The sequence below is a fragment of the Ochotona curzoniae genome, unplaced genomic scaffold (genome assembly GCF_017591425.1).
Source record: "Ochotona curzoniae isolate NIBS_2020 unplaced genomic scaffold, NIBS_Ocur_1.0 scaffold_2587, whole genome shotgun sequence".
Lineage (NCBI taxonomy): Eukaryota > Metazoa > Chordata > Mammalia > Lagomorpha > Ochotonidae > Ochotona > Ochotona curzoniae.
Window position 1 is genome coordinate 4,274,532 of NW_024467096.1, and position 22,458 is coordinate 4,296,989.

Below are 22,458 nucleotides of genomic sequence, written 5' to 3' on the forward strand. Positions count from 1 at the left end.
AAGTAACAGTACTTCTAGTGCTGCTTTACAAAAACTTGAAATTTCCCAGATACCTTCCACAGGCAGGGCTGGGCCAGGTTTGAAGCCTAGATCTCCATCCAGGTGCCATCACCTGTTGCCTCCCAAGGTGTGTATCAGAAGGCAGGTGGATCAGAGCAGAGCCAGGACTAGAATCTCTGCACCAAACACTCACCACCACCACCCAGCCATGCTGCTTTGACATGTGGCAGGAAGCACTGTAAAGGCTACGGAGGCAACCTGGGATGGGTGGGCTGGCTTCAGTCAGGAGGACCTGTGCATACTTGAGTGTCCTAAGCACATCTGCCCACCAGGTGCTCAGTGGGGATCTTTTTGGTGCCAGGCAATAAGGGCGGTGCTGGGAACACACAGCTATGAGTGTCTCCTCAGCATCTTAAAGCAAAACAATATCTGGGTGACAGTGCAAAGACAAACGGGATGGCAGCTGGGACACAACAGGCTAGGGCTTACTGCTGGGGGCTGCAACCTTGACTGGAAGGTCATACACAGGACAGGGGTGGGGGAGATAGTGAAAGGAAAACAGAATCAGAGCAAGGGGTAAGCGGATGAAGACTCAGGTACGCTCTGGGCAGTGCACTTCTCCACGGGATACATCAGTGGTGGGCACCAGCCACCCACATGGAGCTCCCGGGACCCACAGACCGTGGAGGGGGCAACATGCCAACTCTAGCTCACAGGCATAGTATGTGGTAGGTGAGGAGGGGGTGAGCTGGTGAACTCTGCTTATGGTTCAACTTTGCTGTGAGCCAAAAATAGTTGTTTAAATAAAAAGTCTATTAATAATAATCAGAGAAAGACAGGAACGCGGGGGGAGGGCTATTCTGAGCAGAGGAAAGAGCGTGGGCAGAGGGCGCGCTGAGTCTGAGCAGCTGAGTCCAGGTCACTGTGCTGGGAACTCAGCACTGGAGAAGATCTGTATTTTCTCTTTTTCACCACAGATATCCCAAGCAAGCAGGAACCCCTAAATTGATGCCAGAACCAGACACTCTCAGTCACCATGGCTGCCTCCTGGCCTTCCCTCCCGTGGTTGGGCATCAGGGAGAGCAGGGCAGAGGGCAGGCCCGCAGCATGATGCTACTCCCACCTGCCTCTCATCTCAGTACAGCAGCTGTGGGCAGGCCGGTGATACCCACAGCACGCAAGCCACAGTGGGTAGACAGGAGACTGAACTGGTGGAAACCCAGCAACCAGTGGACATACTTGCAGGTGCACATCAATTCATGCTCACGTGCAACCCAGAGAGCTGAGGGTAGGCGACAGTCACTCACCCCTTCTAATGATAGCGCCACGGGATCTGGGGCAGGCAGGGGTGTGAGCAAGAAGTCCAATACTTAAATACAGTTCTCCTAAAGGCACCACGGGAGTAGAGGGGAGAGAAGGGGAGAGGAGAAGCAGGAAGTCCTGGATCCAGCTCCAGAACCCCAAGGCCCAGCAGCCTGAATTCTTCAGGTGACTGGGAGGCACCTGAGAGGGTGTTGTCTTCCTCAAGGGAAAACAAAGTTCTTGGAAAAACGATGCAAATCGGAGGCCTAAAAAACAATTGGGCAACAAGACAGCAAAGCCATACAAGGGAACAGGGAAGGAGGAAGACAGAGATGAGCTCCCTCACCCCCTCTAACCCTCCTCAGTAGCTGGCCTGACTCTCAGACTGGGGCACTGTGCACCTCTTACGGCATCTGCAGGAGCCCCTGCCGGGCCTCACTCAAGCTGAACCAGGACAAAGAAAAAGCGAAAATCGAGGAGGACTCGGAGAGAAAGGGGATGGTCTGAAAGACACAGGACGGGCACAGCTGGAAGATGCCCCTGCAGCCCTCCCCTCCAGCCCCGCCCCCAGCAGCAGGTGCATATGCTCTGGAGCCTGGATTCAGCAGCAGACAGAGCTGAAGTGAGGACCACAGAATCCAGAACTCAGAGCCCCTCGCTGCCTGCTGCTGCTACTGCTCCCCAAAGCGTCCAGTCACTGGGTGTCGGGTTCAGGATCCACCAAACCCTGTCCCATTCCTCATGGAGAAAAGTTATCCTTCATCCCTGTGACGGCTGGCCGTGTCATCTGTAAAATGGGAACCACCCACCACTATTAGAAGAAACACAATAGTGTGGTTTTTAAAAAAAAAAAAAAATTTTTTTTAAATGTGGAAGGCAGAGTTAGAGAGATGGAGAAAGATTTGCTACCCCAAATGGCCACATGGTTGGGGCTGGTCCACACCAAAGCCAGGACTTTATGTGAGACTCTCACGTGGGTGCAAGTGCTCAAGGACTTGGCCATCTTCTGCTGCTTTCCCCGGTGCATTAGCAGGGAGCTGGATGGGAAGTGAAGCAGTCAGGAATCAAACTGGTGCCCATACTACAGGCAGTGGCTTAAAATGCAACCTCACAATGCTGATCCCAAGTGGTATACATTCCTAATAACTTCGCTTAGCCTAAGTCAAACCATGATGCCAGGGCCCAGACCCTATGTGCAAAGCAGGTCAAATGAAAACACTGATGAGCTTGCTTAGCAAAGAGGAGCGGAACAGGTTCTTATTTCTGTGCAAGAAAGAATCCAGACAAGAGTGGCAGGTAGGCTGGCAAGGTTTAACAGCATAGGGCCAATTCTTCCTGTCTCTTTCCTCTTTCTCGATAAAGGATTTGTTGGGTGTGAATTAGGTAAAATTCCTTCCAAGGTTTTACAGCCAAATGTTATGGGATGAGTTGCCTACCAGGTGCCAGGCAGAAGGGATCCATTGAGGGACGTCTGGGGCCACCCACAGAGCTGCCAGAACATGGGTAGTACTTTGTAAGGTGAAATACCAGGGCTGCTTCTAACGGTGGTTCCAGCCTGCTACCATCTTTTTTAAAGTAACTTTGGCTTTCAGGACCTCACTCACACATGGGCTAATTTCCATCTTCCCAACAGTTTCAACTGTGACACAGAGTAACCCTCTCTTCCCTCCCCTATTTGCCCAGAAGCACCCAACCCCATTCATTCCCTGCCCTCCCAATGCTGTGTATGTTTAGAGTTGTTCAAACTGGGGAATGATGGAGAAACTAAACTTATGAGAGCCCGCCTGCTTCCACCTGCTGGTCACTGCTCTCGAGAGCGGGTTTCATAAACACCTCACCCTGGACCTCCTTCATGTTTCAGAGTCACCCCTTGGTGGGGAGGTGATCTCAGACTTAATTCCTATACCACCAATACACTGTGGGGGCTTTCAGAAGAACCAAGACACCAGACACTCAACACCTGGTCCACAGATGACAGCAGGCCAGACCAAGGCCTGGTTCCATCTCTGCAGGGCCACAGCTCGCATATTCCTGAGGAAGTCTCCCAGTGAGACTGGATCCATTCTCAAGCAATGCCCTGGACAAAAAGCATCCTTGATTACTCTAATACTTTAGCACACACCTGCTTCTGAGAGGACAGAATGCTGTGTATATGTCACACACAAAGAGGAATCAGACAGTCAGGGTTACGGGAGCAGTGTGGGGGCAGGATTCTGCAGGCATTTGAGGAACAAAGCAACAGGGGGCGCTCCCCCAACATTCTTTCAAAAAAACCTCCCCAAATCCAATGCTAGGACACTGCACAGCACTGGACTGGCTGCATTTGCCGGCACTGCCAAGACCCAAGGCAAGTACATGGGGTTCCCCAGATATTTTCTGGTTGGCTGAAAAAACAATCCATGGGATTACTGTGCGACCAGGAGGCATCTGGCCGTGCTCAAACCTAAAGGAACTCCTCTGACCTGCAAGCTGAGTACCAATGGACAGGTGGGAGCCCAGAGCTCTCCAGGGTCCTCCCAAAGCCACGGTCAGGGCAAACAGGAATGCAACCACAGTTTCCATCTGGACCCCTCGTCTGAACCACTTCCACCTGCACAATTTCAGAACATCCCAGAGCCAGCTTCTGGAGAAGTCCTGGGAGAATCAGAAAGGTGGTAAGGGGAGAACTCACTATGCAGATTAACCGAAAGCATCAATGGCTTCAGTCACTGGCTTCCAGATAAAGAGGAGAGATTAGAGGCAGTGGTATTCTCCAATTCCAACCCAGCAGGGAGGAGTATCCTGTAAAACGAATGCCTATCCTAATGTAACACAGGGTCCTTCAGCTGTGGGTGCTGTTCAACTGCCTCTATAGCAATGTGATCTGTGGGGAGAAGAGAGAACAGAACCCAAAACTTCCATTCATAGAAGCAGTCAGCCGAAAGAGGAACAAAGAATTGCTTCCTGGGAATCACAGCGCAGGCCACAGAGGCTGGATTGAGCACCAGTCCACAGCCCCATTTTCACCAAAAGGTAACTTGCAGTCTACTTGGGGGAAGGAATCCACAGGGCTCCCCAGAGTGCTCTGAGGTACACCTGTTATCAGAGCCATCTCCAAGGGTGCAGGGTCAGAGGAAGCGGGCACACAGCCTGCAGGGGAACTGCCAGGCCCACTCCAGCCTTGGGAGGCACAAGGCCAGGAGCTCTGGGACCTGCTCTCCCAGTTATGCACAGTTAGCAAGATGAAGTGACAGGGCAAAGCAGGAGGCGGAAAACTCAGTAAACAAAGCAGGGAGGAGTTAGGAATGCCACCAAGATTTGGTGCAAACAACAGGGGCTAAGGCCCTTGGGGACACAAAAGGATCACAACTGGCCATGAGTGGGCAGCGGGTAGAGCTCAATAATGCAGGCACAGGCCTAAGTTGATTCTATTTTGAATGTGTTCAATACTAATTTTTTAAAAATGCAGATTCACTGAAGAAATGAAGGTAAACATAAAAGCAAAACCACCCAGTCGTAAAGTAAAAAATAAAAACTACATACATAAGAAAACTGCTAAATGTTAGTGGGAAAACGGAATGAAAAATTGAATTAATTTGGCAGCCAAAAAAATTGAAATGTATGCATATGAAGAGGTCTTCAAAAAGTTCATAGAAAACATGTAGTAGGGAAACAATATTTGTGAGTTTCAAAATTTTTCTGTGCCAACATAAGCTTTTTAAATTCCATTTTCTACAGTCTCTTTAAAGGACCCTTGGATCTCGATCACCTAAGGCAACTACTGTCATCACCTCGGTCTTGTCTGTCTTGCTCCCTTTTGTTCACAAAACAGGATCATATAGTAGTCCACACTGTTCCACAACCTGTTACCCAGCTCCATTTTAATTCATCTCAGGCATTATGCATTATTCGGGTCATTACGTATTTTTTAATGGTATGTCTTGACAGAGTCTTTCATCAAAAGATAGCCACTAGTTCCAAAATTTCTGCTACTATAAGCAAGGCTGTGGTGAACTGGAAAGGAAATTAATTCTAAAGAAGCGATTTCTAATGAGTGACAACGATGCAGAACTAACACCAACTGACAGCAGAAAGGCAAAGAGAGGGTGATGACAGAAATCAGGGGCTTACAGGGCCACACTGTCATGAGCTATTATCACCTTTCCAGGCGTTCCCGATGACAAAGGCTATGGTGGGGAATGAGGGCAAACTTGCACAGGGCTAGACTGAAGCATGCTCGTGGGGTGTACCCCAGCCAGCAGGCCCGGACCAGGTCAGGCAGTGAACCTACCGGCACCTCCCCTGAAATACTCAGAAGACAAAATGCTCCATCCACAGGGGATGGCACAGGAAGGCTCTGCAGCCAGCAGAGTGGACCAGCACTCCAAATATCACTATGGCTCTGTATTCAATCACACTGCTCCAATTCATCTACTCTACAGAATCATGCAACTGGACACTTAGCCTGGTTCACTGGATCCTCCCCCTACCATAACCCCTAAAGAGGAATCCCCTCCCTGCTTCCTGCCAAGAAGTCTGCTTTCTGTCTGTGCACACAATCCAACACCTGAAGTCTAAAATGTTTCATCCTGAAACCAATTCACCAGCTCCTCTGTGAGGCTGGGAGGCATGCGGAAGATGTAAAGCTGACTGCATCCTCGCTGCGGTCCGTCTGGCTCTCTCACACTGCTAGACAACGTCAGGGACCTCAGAGTCAGTCCCACGGCAACAGTCAGCAGCCACACCAGATGGGAAGCCACGGCCACCTTTCCCTCCAGGAGACACCCTGAGTAGGTAATGGGCAGAACCTCAGTGGGATCAGGCAAGAACTGCAGCAACCCATCCTGCTTGCTGTACACCGCCCTGCTCTGTGTCCATCAGTCGACTGTTTGTCTTTCAGCTCAGAAAAGGTATCTGCGGCTCTCCTGGCAAACACGGAGTAGACGCAAGCTATCTGACGCTGGCCATCACTCAGGGAACACCAGCTGCATTCTCCCCAGACCGATCTTCTAATGGCTGCTCGCTGACCCCAACATAAGAGTCCTGCCACACCTGCCTCGAGTCTCAGAGAGCATGAACCCCGACACACACTCCCTGAAGAGCCCTGTGAGAGAAAAGGAATAAACATCCGAGAAGTATGTGCTGCAGGAATGAGTTCAACAGCAATTCTTGTTTTTATCACATGTTGCTCCTACATTGTTTCGCCGCTGGAAACTTATTTTAGGAATGAGCGATGACCAACATTCCATTGATACACTTTACAGAGACCGCAGCCGCTCAGAGCTCAGCTCATTCCTAACCTCTCCCAGGATCCGCACATTGCAGAGAAGTAGAACAAGTCAACAATGCAGTCAGAGATGCTGCACAGTTCTTCTTCCTGGGAGTGCCCAAGACAGCCATCTTTAAGGTCTACAAGCTGTAATGCATAGGCCTGACCTTTACTTCCCACCCCCTGCCCCCTCCTACCCCCGCTTCCTGATAACAGAAAAAGCCCAGTGCATAAACACGGAACAGCTGTCTTCTGGCAAAGCCTGCATCCCATGAACTTCACCACGCCCTGACAGCGGAGAGACACCCAAGCCCAGCCTGTGGATCTGCTTGCTTGGAGCTCTCTCCCGACAGCACTAAGCTCACCCTCTGATGTAAGGGGGGAACCAAAGCCATGCGTGAGGACAGCTCAGCATCTGCCACTTCCTGCAGTAGGTGCCAACACCTACACAGCTCCTCTTGTTCTTGCCCTGTCCAGTGCAGCAAGAGAAGCATGGTTGGGTGGGGGGAAGGGCAGTACCTTGCAGACAGCAGCCTGGAGCACAGCATCAAAACCGCCCTCAGGGGCATCGCGGTTCCGGGACACCCTCTGCTTGCGAACCTCCTCATTGAAGCTGTCAACTCTGTCGGTGAGGGGCAGCAGGTGGCGGAACCCAAAGGATGGCACACAGTTGGGAAACAATTTGTAACTAGAGAGAAAGAGGAAGACGGTCAGTCATTTTGTCCATCTAAATCCCACCCGGGGGCTCTGTCCATGTCCACACAGGGAAGTACCTGGAAGTATTCACCCAGCATCTACCACATGGTGGCACTGGAACAGCTTGGAGGGAGAACCAGCCAAACAACCCAGCCCTTGGCTGTAGCCAGGACAGCGGACGCCTGGGTCAGCCTAGGCAGAGGGAGGTGGACACTGCCCACAGAGTGAAAGCAAGCCCCTCCACACTGGCTTTGGAAGCAGATGGTGGATAATGCCCAGCCCTGGTCTCCTATGACCTCTGGCCTCAACTCCTTAGCTTCACATTTCCTTGCTCACTCTCCTGGTTGCAAATGGACTAAAGCAGTCCTGTTGCCAGTCCCACCTGGTGCCAGGACACAACACTGCGGAGCCATCAATACTGGTAACATTCAGATGTTTGGTTCTCTGGAAGGTTTGTACAGGCTGTGGCAAAAGGCAGCTACTTGCTGCCAGACTACATCCATGTTGTTGTTAAAAGTCCCAGAACATGGGAAAACTGACCAATCAAAGAAGGGCATAAGCACTATAAGGCCAAGCAGAGGAATGGACATGAGCCAAACAGGCACCTGTCAACCCCAACTTTAGTCTCTAAGGTTCTTGATTCCTAACCGCGTGAGAAGCCTGGAAATTAAAAAATAGCTACAGGCCCAGCACGGTAGCCTAGTGGCTACAGTCCTGGCCTTGCACACACCTGGATCCCATATGGGAATGGGTTCATGTCCCAGTGGCCCTGCTTCCCATCCAGCTCCTTACTTGTGGCCTGGGAAAGCAGTTGAGAACAGCCCAGAGCTTCGGGACCTGCACCCATGTGGGAGGCCCGGAAGGGGCTCCTGACTTCGTATAGACTTAGTTCCAACCTTTGTGACCACTTGGGGAGTGAATCCTCTCTGTCTTCCTCTCTGTGTATATCACTTTCCAATAATTTTTTTAAAGGCTACCCAGCAGCTTCTTGAATGGCACCTGGCAATAAGCACTATTCTCTTATACCTCCCAATGGCAGTAACTGCCTTTGCTGCACATTAGGTGACTGGGTCGAGGTTTGGGGGTTCTACAACAAAAGTCAGGGAAGCAGAGTTACCCTGCAAAGCCAACTTCAGGTATGAACACTGCTGCAGCCACAGGACAAAGGAGTGTGTGAGTTCTACGTGTCAGCCACTCCAAGTGACCACCAGGATGCACTGGTGCATAGCAAACAGTAATGTAACAGCAACAAAAATATTCTTCCTGAAATGTTGCCAAGATGAACCACCAGCTCTCCAAAATGCAACTGAAATCATTAACAAACACAGAGTATTCCAACGGAAAATCATATTTGAAAACATGGAAGGAAGCGTGGCCAGCCAACAGGGTTACAGTGCTGCGTCTGAAAGAGCAGGCAATCTCCTTGACACTGTTCTATGGAGAGCCCCAGGGGTGGTCAGCTCCCAACGACAGTTCTCAAAATGTCTGGCTTGATGTATAGCTATGCAGTGTTGATGTATGGCCACGCAGTGTTGGTGTACAGCCATGCAGTGTTGGTGTACAGCCATGCAGTGTTGGTACTCCATGAAGTGTTGAATGTACAGCCATGCAAGTGTTTGATGTACGGCCACGCTGTTTATGTACACCATGCAGTGTTGATGTACGCCATGCAGTGTTGAGTACACCATGCGGTTTGTAGCGCATGCAGTGTTAATGTACAGCCATGCAGTGTTGATGTATAGCCATGCAGTGTTGGTGTACGGCCATGCAGTGTTGGTGTATAGCCATGCAGTGTTGATGTACGGCCATGCAGTGTTGATGTACGGCCATGCAGTGTTGGTGTACAGCCATGCAGTGTTGATGTACAGCCATGCAGTGTTGATGTACAGCCATGCAGTGTTGGTGTACGGCCATGCAGTGTTGATGTACGGCCATGCAGTGTTGGTGTATAGCCATGCAGTGTTAATGTACAGCCATGCAGTGTTGATGTATAGCCATGCAGTGTTGGTGTACGGCCATGCAGTGTTGATGTACGGCCATGCAGTGTTGATGTACGGCCATGCAGTGTTAATGTACGGCCATGCAGTGTTGGTGTATAGCCATGCAGTGTTGGTGTACGGCCATGCAGTGTTGGTGTACGGCCATGCAGTGTTGGTGTACGGCCATGCATGTTTGATGTTCAGCCATGCTGTTGATGTACACCATGCAGTGTTATATGTTATGGCCATGCAGTGTTGATGTACGGCCATGCAGTGTTGGTGTATAGCCATGCAGTGTTGATGTACAGCCATGCAGTGTTGGTGTATGGCCATGCAGTGTTGGTGTACAGCCATGCAGTGTTGGTGTATAGCCATGCAGTGTTGATGTATGGCCATGCAGTGTTGGTGTATAGCCATGCAGTGTTGGTGTACGGCCATGCAGTGTTGATGTACAGCCATGCAGTGTTGGTGTATGGCCATGCAGTGTTGATGTATGGCCATGCAGTGTTTCATAAGCACGTTCACAAGACAAAGGGAGAAAGAGGAGGAGGCAGGCAAAGAGGAGAATGCATGTGAGGGTCCTGCAGCAGGAGGAAGCAGACTAGCTCCAGGACAGAGCAAGACCACGCCACAGGTAGTAAAGCAGCAAGAGGTTGGCAGGGAGACAGGCTGGGTCAAGCTGGCAGGGCCCATGGTGGTGTCAAGGGAGCCTCTCAAACAAGCAGTAGCTGAGAGGCCTGATTCAAGGTGCACACATGCGACGGGAAACAGGTTTAGTAATTGCTAGCAGGCACCTCCCCAGGGCAGGTCCAGGCAGGTGCTGCTCCTTGCAGTGGCAGCCATTCCAGCCCCACAGCACCTGCTCCATCCCTCACCATCACCCACAGGCAGAGTCCCCCATCAGCAGCTGGCTCTATGCAGTCAAGCCTGCAGCACACTGGCTGCAGTCGTTGCCTGGGGCCTTCCTTCCTTCCTGGCCAGATGCTGCTCTTGTCCCTTCTCCTTCCCCACACTTCCTTGTGCTGGACAGGTCAGCCTTTATAAACCTAAGTCTCAGACCTCCCAAACCTTCACATGTTCCTCTTCGAAAAAGAATAATAGAGGTCCCCTCTGCAGCCCTCTGCTTAACAAATCCAGAGTCCAGGTCCAAGGCAAGGTGTCTGAATTCCTGCTTCCTCTCCTAGCTCTAATGCCCCTGTGGTACTCTGGCCCAGGATTTAGAACTCTGTGTGGTGGCGGGGGAGGAGGCAGGGGTGGGAACGGGCACAGGCAGGCAGGCAGGCTGTAGAAAGACAGGAGCAGAACTGAATCACGCTACTGTTTTAGTAAGTAAAACCAGAACGGTGAAAAACTCACATGAACCTCAGCATTTTTTTTAAATCTCCCTGAGAGCTCTACTTCCTGCAGATACCAGTTAAGTAGTAACATTTTTTTTTTTACGATTTATTTATTTTTATTGGAAAGGCAGATATATAGAGAGGAGGAGAGAGGGAGGAAGATCTTCCATCCAATGGTTTATTCCCCAAGTGGCTACAACGACTGAAGCTGAGCCAACCCGAAGCCAGGAGACAGGAGCCTCTTCCAGGTCTCCCGTGGATACACGGTCTCAAGGCTTTGGGCCATCCTCGACTGCTCTCCTAGGCCACAAGCAGGGAGCTGGATGGGAAGCAGGGTTGCTAGGATTAGAACCAGCGCACATATGGGATCCTGGGCGTGCAAGGTGAGGACTTTAGCCGCTATGCTATCGTGCAGAGGCTTTTGTGTTTTTGAGATTTACTTATTTTTAGTGGAACCTCATATTTACACAGAGAAGGAGACAGAGAAAGACCCATCCACAGGTTTGTTCCCCAAGTGGCTGCAATGGCTGGAGCTGAGCCAGTCTGAAGCCAGGAGCCAAGAGCTTCTTCTGAGTATCCAACGCAGGTGTAAGGTCCCAAGGCTTTGGGCCATTCTCTGCTGCTTTCTCAGGCCACAAGCAGGGAGCTGGAAGGCAAGCGGAGCAGCCAGGATAGAAACAGGCACCCATATGGGATCCCAGAGCATACAAGGCAAGGATTTAGCCAATAGGCTATTGCGGCAGGGCCAGGAATGGCATTTTTAAAAAATATTTATTTATTTTTATCAGAAAGTCAGATATACAGAGAGGAGGAGAAACAGAGAAGATGATCTTCCGTCCAATGATTCACTCCTCAAGTGAGCACAACAGCTGATGCTATGCCGATCCGAAGCCAGGATCCAGGAACCTCTTCCGGGTCTCCCACGCGGGTGCAGGATCCCAAAGCTTTGGGCCGTCCTCGACTGCTTTCCCAGGCCACAGGCAGGGAGCTGGCTGGGAAGTGGAGCTGCTGGGATTAGAACCGGCGGCCACATGGGATCCCGGGGGTGTTTAAGGCAAGGACTTCAGCCGCTAGGCCACGCCACCGGGCCCAGCAATGGTATTTTTTACCTGCAAAGGACGACTACTGTGGAATAATCAAGAACTAGAAAATGTGTGTACCAGAGAAGACTTCCTGCAGAGAATGGACCACACTGTTTCCGGGGAAGAAAGCAGCTTTGTCACACAGATCATGCAGTGTCTCCGGGGTTGTTGGAGCAGGATGTTGCCCATAGTGGATTGTGTATCCCACTCCTGAAAGATGTCCCCTGAGGGCAAGTTGTGGCAGTGCCTGAGACTATCCCACTCACCCTTTGTGCTGCTGAGCTCCAGGTTAGGGCCAAGCACATCTACAGAATTCAGGATTACAAACCAGAAGATTGAGAAATATATATTATAAAAGAGCTGGTAGATGTATATTTGCAAAAAGTGACTTCAGTTGGGGCCTAGCGGCTTAACTCCTAACTTTGAATTTGCCTGGATCCCATACAGGCACTGGTTCTAATCCTAGCAGTCCTGCTTCCCATCCAGGTCCCTGCTTGTGGCCTAGGAGAGCAGTCGAGGACGGCCCAAAGCCTTGGGATACTGCACCCACGTGGGAGACCGGGAAGAGGCTCCTGGCTTCGGATCACTGCAGCTCATGCTGTTGCAATCACTTGAGGAGTGAATTATTGGATGGAAGATCTTCCTCTCTGTATATTTGACTTTGCAATAAAAGCAAAATAAAAATTTTTTAAAGTGATTACAATCTGAAGATACTGGATCTAGGCAAATCCAGAAAAAAATAATTTTTTAACATTTTTTTTTCTTTTCTAAGGCAGAGCAAGAGAGAGAGAGAAGAGAGGGGAGACCTCTCATCAGCCCACAGTGCAAGCCCACAGCAGCTGAGGCCGGGCTAGGCCAAAGTCAGCAGCCAAGAACACAGGACAGCTCTCCCATCTGGGTGACAGAGCCACCACCTGCTGCTCCCAGGGTTCTCACCAGCAGGAAGCTAGCATCAGGATGGTAACGGGCATGAAACTGACCTGGAAAGGGCGCCCTCTTACACAGAAAGATTTCCCACTTACTCTAAGCACACAGAACTGTTGAATAAAATATAACACAAAGAAAAATATATATATATTAATATACTAAGGGGCCAGCATTGTGATATATAGAGTTAAGCTGCTTACAATGCCAGCACCCCATATGGGCACCAGTTCACGTTCTGGCTATTCTACTTCTTATCTGGCTCCCGGCTAATGGCCTGATTTAAGCAGTGGAAGATGGCTCAACCACTTGGGCCCTGCCACCCAGGTGGGAGACCCAGATGAAGCTCTTGGTTCCTCTTGGCTTCAGCCTGGACCAGCCCCTGCAGTTGTGGCCATCTGAGGAGTGAACTAGCAGATGGAAGATCTTTCTCTCTCTCTCTCCCTTTCTTCTAACTTTGTGTTTCAAATAATCTTTAAAAAAAAAAAAATTAAATACATAGCCAAGACTGAAAGTTGAGAAGAGAAAATCCAAAGTGCAACAAATGAAGAGGCAAACACTCAACAAATGATAAAAGAGAACAGATGGGAGACAAGCAGGAATTCATGTGTCAGACCCTGACAGAGGCCCTAAATGCTTGGAGCAGGAAGCTACCAGGAGCAAACAATGATCTCCAGGCCTGTGCAGAGCTCTTTGCACAAATCCAAGTTCCCCAAACAGCTGTGGTACCACTTAAACCAGAAACGGATGACTCCAGCGATTGGCCCAGCCAAGCAGCAAGGCAGCTAACATGCACTCAGGCCATGAACGAGACAACTCACTCATAAAATCTCTAAACTCCAGGCCTGGACAATCAGAATCAACTAGCTGTATGGGAAAGAAGCTCCCAGCTGAGAAACCAACCATATGCTGAGTCCCACAGGGCAACAAACATAAACTCTGCACTGTGGAAATGCCAGCACACCCAGGGCACATGACCTCCGGGTGGAAAACTGCCTCCGATGTAGATGCACCAATCAAAAAGTGATCGTTCCCTGAGAAACGGGCTGCCAGAAAGGAATACCAGGAAATCCAACATAGAACAGTGCAGGGCTCAAGAAACACTTTAAGAACACTTAAAACAGTCAAAACACAAGCAATAGAAACCAAAGTCCAGACAGGAAATTATAAGGAAAAACAAAGCAGAAGGTTGGGGGGGGGGGGGGCAGGGAACAAAGGGGGAGTGGTGGACAAGATGAAAAACAGGAGTTGGGGGGAAACAAACAAATTTAAAAAGACAGCCACTGGGCCCGGCGCGGTGGCGCAAGTGGTTAAAGGTCCTCGCCTTGCATGCCCGGGATCCCATATGGGCGCCGGTTCTAATCCCGGCAGCCCCGCTTCCCTTCCAGCTCCCTGCCTGTGGCCTGGGAAAGCAGTCAAGGACGGCCCAAAGCTTTGGGAACCTGCACCTGCGTGGGAGACCCGGAAGAGGCTCCTGGCTTCGGATCGGCATAGTATCGGCCCGTTGTGCTCACTTGGGGAGTGAATCATCGGACTGAAGATCTTCCTCTCTGTCTCTCCTCTCTGTATATCCGCCTTTCCAATGAAAAAATAATAAAAATAAATCTTAAAAAAAAAAAAAAAAAAAGACAGCCACTGAGGTTTTCAAGCGAGATTTCACTGGTTGTTGTTATGGACGAGGAGGACTGGCTGCAGCTAGTCCACGATCACAGTATTTCTACACTGGAGTGCTGGTTTGAGTCCTCACTGCTCTGCTTCCCACCCAGCTTCCTGCTAATGCACCTGGGAAAGCAGTGGAAGGCAGCTCAAGTACTTGGGTCTTTGTCACTCAAATGCGAGACTCAAACGGAATTCTTAGCCACTGGCTTCAGCCTGACTCAGCCCTGGTTATTACAGCCATTCATTTGGAAACCAGAGGATGAAAGATATTCTTTCTCTCGCTTGCTCGCTCACTCACACTCTCTCTCTGTCACCTCCCACCCCAATCACTCTGCCTTTTAAATAATAAATCTTCTTAGAGCTGAAAATGGAATGTCCTTGAATAGATTAATCCGCTGAAGAGATATCCTATTCCGGGGCTAAGAGAGAGAGAAGAAAGAAGTTGAAATTATGGGGAAATGAGCAAACACAAAGTTTAGAAAGAGAAACTTCAGCTAATACCTAATAGCATTCAAAGGAAAATAGGGATGAGGAAACAGGAAATAATCCAAGAAATAGTACCTAAAATTCTAAAGAGTAAACACATGCTTCCAAATTAAAACGGAGTCCTAAGCAAGACAAATAAAAGCAAATCCAACCCAAACACATGGAGTGCACAGCACTGTAGAATGGATAACTACTAAAAGCCACCAGGGAGAAGCAAATAATTAGACACACAGCAGACATCAAATCTGCCACAAGAGACAGAAGACAATGAGATGGGTCCAGCGGCGTGGCCTAGCGGCTAAAGTCCTTGCCTTGAATGCGCCCGGATCCCATATGGCACCGATTCTAATCCCGGCAACTCCACTTCCCATCCAGCTCCCTGCCTGTGGCCTGGGAAAGCAATCGAGGACGGCCCAAGGCCTTGGGACCCTGCACCCAGAAAAGGTTCCTGGATCCTGGCTTCGGATCGGCATAGCATCGGCGTTGGGCTCACTTGAGCAGTGAATCATCGGATGGAAGATCATCTTCTCTGTCTCTCCTCCTCTCTGTATATCTGACTTTCCAATAAATAAATAAATCTTAAAAAAAAAAAAAAAGACAATGAAACAGGGTGGAAAAGGCAAGCTGTGCTTTCTCCAGAAAAATACACAAAGGATAAGAAAATAAAGATAAATAATGAAGGATGACACACAATATTTTGCTTACATACAGTTTCACAGGATATACACATCACCCACAGCCCAGTACCTCTAAGCCCAGGCCTCCTAGTGCTGTCTCGGCGAGTATTACAGGCCTTTCTGTAAGTGACACTGAGATGGCACTGAGATGCTTCAGCATGATGAAGTCACTGTGCCTTTCACAGGAACATGGCAGTCCTGAAACCCTCACGGCAGATTTCACTTTCCTGCTACATTCTATGATGCTTACCAACGAGCAGAAGAGGGTGCGGTATCAGGAAGTTCTCTGAGATGCCCAGCAATGTGATGAAGTCAACTTCTGAGAGAGGCGCAGCTACTGCAAAGAAAACCCCAGCAAAGGCTCCCCTGGATCCCAAGGAGAATGCTGTGGTTTTCTCTGTCAGCTGGAGGAAATGGACACTAGACCAAGATCACACACAAGCTGAGCACAGGCCCATCAGTAAAGCCAACAGGTGCAATAGTCCAGATACAGCAGGAGACTGTGGCATCCAAGCCAACCCGAGGCACAAAGCCCTGGCTTTTTCCAGACCATTCTGTTTTTTGTTTTGCTTTGTTTTGTTTTTCTTTCAAGAAAATCTAGGAATTCTGGAGTTTCACGGTGCCATTCATACATAAAGGCAAAGCACACTATCGAATGGTCAAGCAGTGGAACTACTGCTTGTTTGCCAAGAAGCAGGGGGAGGTGTTGCCTGACCATGTCAAGCAGCGGGCAGAGGTGCTGCTGTCCTCGCTGTTCCAGGAGCAGGGGGGAGGTGCTGCTGTCCTCACTGATCCGGGGGCTCCACTGCAGCTGCTCACCAAGGCTCAGAGGGACTCCCTGACACACTACCCAGCTCAGAGACCAGACTGTCTTGTCTTTCAAGTAGGAATCTCACTGGATCTGGCTTGGAGGGCGCAGGAAAACAGCTCTAAATCAGTCACACGTCATGTCAGAGCCTTAGCCATTCAAATGCAGAGCGCCCAGGGCCAGTTCCTGATCCTCTGACAGCTGCCCAAACACAGACTCCCTTAGTGGAAAAGCCGGAAAGCAAGGAGCGTGTGGACACACCCCATCTGCAGCGGAGATACACTGGGCAGGGCAGGGTAGGGGTGAAAGGCAGCAGGCGGAATCGCCACTCCCACTGAACCAGACAAAGTGTTGGCTGAGGTGCCGGCGCTCCAAGCGGAGCACATCAGGCCCTGGACGTGGCTGGACAGCAGCCTGGAGACAGCATCAGAGTAGGAAGGATCCAACAGCAACCTGATACCAGGGGGAGGCTCGACCACAAATGACTAATGACACATGGTGCTTTTTCATCACAGAAATGCGGAGTCTCATACCTTTTTTTTCCTTTTTTTCCTTTTTTTATTTTTATGGGAAGGGCAAATCTACAGAGAGAAAGATAGAAAGATCCTCCATCCACCGATTCAACTCTCCAAATGGCTGTAACAGGTAGAGCTGAGCCGATCCATAGCCAGGAACCAGAAGCTTCTTCTTGGTCTTCCATGTGAATACAGGGTCTCAAGGTTTTGGGCTGTGCTTCTCTGCTGCCTTCCCAGGCCATAAGCAGAGAAATGGATGGGATAGAAAGTGGTGCAGCCAGGTCACAAATTGATACCCACAGGGGCTGATGGTGCTCGTAGGTGGAGAATCAGCCAACTGGGCCATTTGTACTGGCCTTGCATTTGTACTGAAAACTTTGATCTTACTGGCTTTCCACCACTCTAGAGCCTTTGATCTCACAGCCTGCCTGAAGGTAAATCTCACGATCATGCAAGAAATGGTTGGTAGTTTTTATTCACTGTAGTTACACTGCATAAATCTTCACATTTAAAGGAGACCTAACAGAGAAAGAAACCAACCTAGTAGAGATTGTTAGCCCACTCCCACCCATACCCAAACACCTCATGACACAGACCTGCTCCCCAGTCTGGCTTCCTTTCATTCCTAGGCACACAGGTAAAGCAGTGCCTAGACTCTTATTGCAGTTCTGCTCTAACAGGAGGTGGAAACAGAAGTGGCAAAGAAGTCCTTTGGGCCAGGCCACTGAGCCCTGTGTCTTGCAGGCATGCTCCTCCAGACAGAATGACTTGACAAGCCACAAGCAAAAACACAGCATGACCTAGAAGATGCAAGAGCCTGGGTCCCCCAACTCACAGTGTGGAGTAGGGGAGTCCACAGGTCAAGAGACCCAGCTGGAATTAAGAAAGCCGAAAAAAAACTTGGGGGATAGTTTCGAGCCATTACACACTTGGTTGCAGCAGTTAGAAACTCTCCCAATACTTTGTCAAATATTTGCTAATTCAGGTATACCTGTCCTATGTTGGGGAGAAAAAAAAATCATACCTTTATCCTGTATAAGGTTCTCACTGTACTTCAAGCTCAGTCATTCACGTGAACAAATGGGACAAACTCAGAATCATCAACATATTCCTCGGCTCCTCCAAGCACTGGAGCGTTTATGCTATCCTACCTGCTCCCTTCCTGCTCACCTGGGTCCCTGACTCTCCAAGGACATTGTCCAAACTCTGCTTGGGTGAGAAAGCAGGCAGGAATTCTGCTTGGGTGTGGCAGGCAGGAACATCAATATGCTCCGATTATAATGGTATAATGCCTAATGGTATCTGCCTAAGCAGGCTGAGGCAGAACTTGGTCATCGTCCATCAAAAAGCATACCCCCAGGCCTACTTTGGGCTAAGTACCCCAACCCCACCCTTAAGCACCCCACAGAAGTATGATGGTGACTCACCCAATGCATGGATTGGTCTGGTACCGCGGCGCCGTGTAGGAGAAAGGGGAGATGTCTTTGTCAACGAAAGACCCGAACCCCAGGCGGAAGTTGCTGGTGAGCTTCCGCATCTCCTCGGCAAGCTTGGTGCCCAGGTTTCGGATGCTGTCCAGGTCATCCTTCATGGACAGGGAGAGATCCATCAGGTAGTACAAGTCCACGGGGTAGTCTTCCACCTGGCGCACCTGCAGCTGGAAGGTTGTCTTGTCACCTGGGGCAACAGAGAGACCATGTAGGTTACAGGCTATAGAGGAGGCTGGTGCTGGCCCACCTCTGGCTTTTCCTTCCTGATGCTGCGTCTCTGGAAGGAAACATTTTCCTTGCAGGCCGAGTCCCCAAAGGCAACATGATGCTGAGGACAGGGCTCCGGGTTCTGCTGCCCAAACACTCAGCTCAGCATTTTTAAGGAAACTCAAAGGCCTCTCGGCTTATTGGTCGACAGTGACCAGACAACTGCAAGGACACAAGTGGGCAGGGAGGAGCCCATCGAGTGGACACCGAGTTCAGGGCAAGAACCATGCGCATGTGATGGAAAAAGTGGAGAAGACACCAGCAGAAGTAAGGAATGGATGCAAGAACTCCAAGAGGGATGGAGGGATGTGTAAGGCCAAGGAAGCAAAGGAACAAAGATACTGAAAATATCCCAGAGTGAGGCTGAAGTGGTGGCGTAGCTAGTAAAGATGCCATTTGTGGTGCCAGCATCCTATATGAGCACTGGGTCAAGAACTGGCTGCTTCACTTCTGGTCCAGTTCCCTGCTAATATGCCTGATAAAGCAAGAGAAGATGGCCCAAGTGTTTGGGCCCCCTGCACCTACATAGGAGACCCGAAAGAAGCTCCAGGCTCCTGACCACAGGCCTGGCTCAGCTGTTGCTACTGTGGCCATTTGCAGGGAGAAATATTAAGTAAAAGAGTTCTCTTGCTCAAACTCTGACTTTATATAAGTCCTTAAAAATAAATAACCCAAAGGACAAAAATACTCATGACTATGTTGCGTCCCATTTCTTTTTCAGTAGCCATTTATTGGACAACAGTCATAGTTCTTTAGCATCTTGGACATTTGGGGATACCAGACACATTCACTATCATTAGGAATTACCCAAGGGGGCTTCAAGGAGTTCATGGAAGGGAACAGCACTGTGGTGCAGCCTGCCCATCCACTGCCTGTGATGTGCACGTCCCGTAATCAGGCGCCTGGTCTGAGGTCTGGCTACACTGCATCTCCCATCCAGCTCCCTGCTCATGTGCCTGGACGGCAATGAATGATGGCTCCAGTATGTGGTTCCTACCACTCATACAGGAAACACTGGTACAGTTCCTGTCTCCTGTCTATGGCCTGGCTGTTGTGGGCATTTGGGTGGGAAACCAGTGATCAAATTATCTCTTTATTTCTTCTTATCACTCTTTCTAAATAAATAAATCTTTCAAAAATTTTTTTCTAAGTTCATGGAAAATTTGCATTGTCTTTTAATTTTTTGAAGTCTTAAATATCTAATTATAGGAAAACAGATTCTAAATTTTAGTCCCATTCCCTTTAAAAAAAAATGGCCTAGCCATTGAGACTCCTACAGTGCCATCTCAGAACGCCTGGGTTTAACATCTTAGCTCTGGCTCCTGATACAACTTTCTGCTAACGCAGACCATGGGAGGCCACACTACAGCTCAAGCACTTGAGTCTCTGCTAACCACTTGGTAGAGCTGGCTGGAATTTCTGACTCGAAGTTTCAGCTTGGCCTAGCCCCAACTGGTGCAGGCATTTGGGGAGTGAGCCAGTAGATACAAGCTCCAACTCTCTGCCTTTCCAATAAACAAAACAAAAAGAACAAAAGAGAAAATGGAAGACACCTGGGCCCCAGCCTAAGCAGGCAGTAGCAGCAGAGGGGAGGTGTCCAGGGGAGGAGAGTAAAAGCAGTACCTGGGAGGTGTGGCCTCTGCTATCGCAGCTGGCAGACAGGGAGGCCCGCATCTGGGCAATAAACCAGAGGACTCATGATCCTCAAGACACTGATCCCTAAATCATTTCATAATTGCTAAAGACAAATCACTTAAAAAGAACACAAGGCTTTACTCGTACAAAGGCATTCCATTTGCGTGGGCTTATTAAGCTTCCCAGGGACACCAAGGCACACAGCGTGTTTACTCGTCCCTGAGCAGGACTCTCCATGTGCATGGGAAACCTGGGAAGGCGGGCAGAGTGCATGTGTAGTGGGATGGAAGAGGGTACACAAGTGGCCACAGGGCAACCTCCCTGCCTCTTTCAAGGGGTCCACACCTGTGTGGTCAGCAGCTGAGTCCTGAGCAGTCACTCCCTGGTCAGCAGCTGATAGCCAGCAAAGCCTTCTGGAACTTGCGGGACTGGGAGCTGCACCCTCCAGTTCTTCCTCTCTCCTGCTCTCACCCCAAACCAGGTCGATCACAAACAAGCAAGAGGTCAGATGACTTCAGCCTCCTGCTGTGTCCCTTGAGTAGGGGGCAACTGCAGCCCTGGCGTCCATAACCACAGAAAGGAAGTAGATAGAGGACAATGATGATGATGATGATGATAATTACCCTTTGGGGGTGGAGTAGCAGCTCTGGGCCTGCTTTCCTACAATAGGTCTCTTCTTGCACTGCTGTAGTTCTCCCCCACCCCCCGATTGATGTACTTTAGGATACCCTGTTGCTAGGAGCCTATTTTTAAAAACCATCAAAGTCTGACTCAAACAGAGGAATGTTCCAGATTTCTTCCAGAATGAATTCCAAACCACTGCAGAATCCCTCTCTGGTTTCCATCAAGCACACAGAAGGTCCTTCCTCAGGGGCCCCCTAGGATGCCACATGGCGGCAGAGGGGGATGGGCAGGAGGGAGCACTTGCATGCAGGGAGACTCCTCTGGGTCCTTGCCAGGACCCAGTCTGCAATCCTACCTCCTCCATCCAATGCCATGACCTCAGTAAGGTCTTCACCATCTGCTGCCATCTGTCCACCTTGTCCCCCCATTTCCAGCTGCCTCTGCTTTTCTCCAGAATCCCTTGGAGGTCAGCTCAATTCGTGAGGAATTGACAGCTGGGTGCTTCAGGACCAGGAAAGAGAGAGCTGGCAGGGAAGTCTGTCCCTCTGAAACCCGCTGGCAAAACCTACAATCCAGTTCTGCCAAGGCCGTTCTGGAATGTGTGGTGTTGAAGACCAGGCCTTAGAGCATCAGAAGCGGCCATGAATTCTGACTCTTGGCAACAGCAAGGCTGGGTTGGAGTCCTGACCTTGCCACCAAGCACTTGGGAGACTCAGGATCCCTGAAACCTGCTGCAGACCTACTGCAGCAACCAAGCGGGAAGGGTGGAAATGACCATAGAAATTAAAGGCAATAACGACTAGGGAAACACCTGACATGAATTCTTATGTGGGAAGACTCCGGCCTCCGCTCGGCCAAAGTCCATTATTCAGGCAATTTCCTGTAGGGATCAAGAGAGGAACTTATGCCAGAAACTGGAGCCTGAAGGGCAACATACGGATTTAGCTCCCCGACTTTTCCAGACATGATGTTAAAGAAAGGCAGAAGACAGGATCTAGAGGTCCTATGGTGCTCAGAAGATATCGCTCCTAAAATAAGAAATTGCCTGGTACTTGTGTCTGAGAAGGTCCTCCCTCCCTCCCTCCTTCCTTCCCTCCCTCCCTCCCAGGAACCGGCTGCAAATGTTCAGAGCAAGTGTCTCTCCTAATCTTTCCCAAAGAGAAAACCAAACAAAGGGGGTGCCACTGCCAAGTTCAGAACTGAAGTTCAGAACGTGGGTTCCACCAGCAGATTTCAAAGGAACCAACATTCCTGTCTAATTCTTCAGGTGGGCATTATGCTGTTGGAACACCTATATCCTGACAAGGGTGGCCTGCAAGGCAGGTGGACCTCTGCTGTGTGCTTTGGAGGAAGGACATGCCCTGCTCCAAGGAGGCCTGGGCACCACCCCACTCCTTGAAGTCCACTTCCAAAACCACACACGTGAGATGCATCACGCGACACACCCCTCCTTTACAGTCAAGACTGCTTGTTGCCCTTTTTTTTTTTATTGCTCGGTACCAACCTGTGGGGCACCATCCTGGCACACATGCCTAAATTTGTCAGCCACTACTCCCTGATGTTCCACATAACCCTTCTTTTCTCTCTAGGGCTGTTCCACGCTTAAGATCAATAAAGCAAATTCAAATGAGGAGTGATCACTGGGCACATGTGAGGAAGGGGCTGTGCCCAAGCAGCTGGCCCTCTCAGGGCTTCCCGTCTGCAAGGTGTCTAGCTCCAGCTGAATTCT

At 49.9% G+C, this 22,458-nt stretch overlaps 1 protein-coding gene across 1 annotated transcript in view; it reads right to left on the reverse strand.

Annotated features, from left to right (window-relative positions):
* ITGB5 (integrin subunit beta 5) overlaps window positions 1-22,458 on the reverse strand; it is a 106,788-nt gene that overhangs the window by 56,589 nt on the left and 27,741 nt on the right. Inside the window, exons 4-5 of the mRNA XM_041002943.1 lie at window positions 18,141-18,390; window positions 7,070-7,238 (exon numbers count right to left, since the gene is read on the reverse strand). Of these exons, the coding sequence (XP_040858877.1) occupies window positions 7,070-7,238; window positions 18,141-18,390 (419 nt within the window). The remainder of the gene's footprint in view (window positions 1-7,069; window positions 7,239-18,140; window positions 18,391-22,458) is intronic.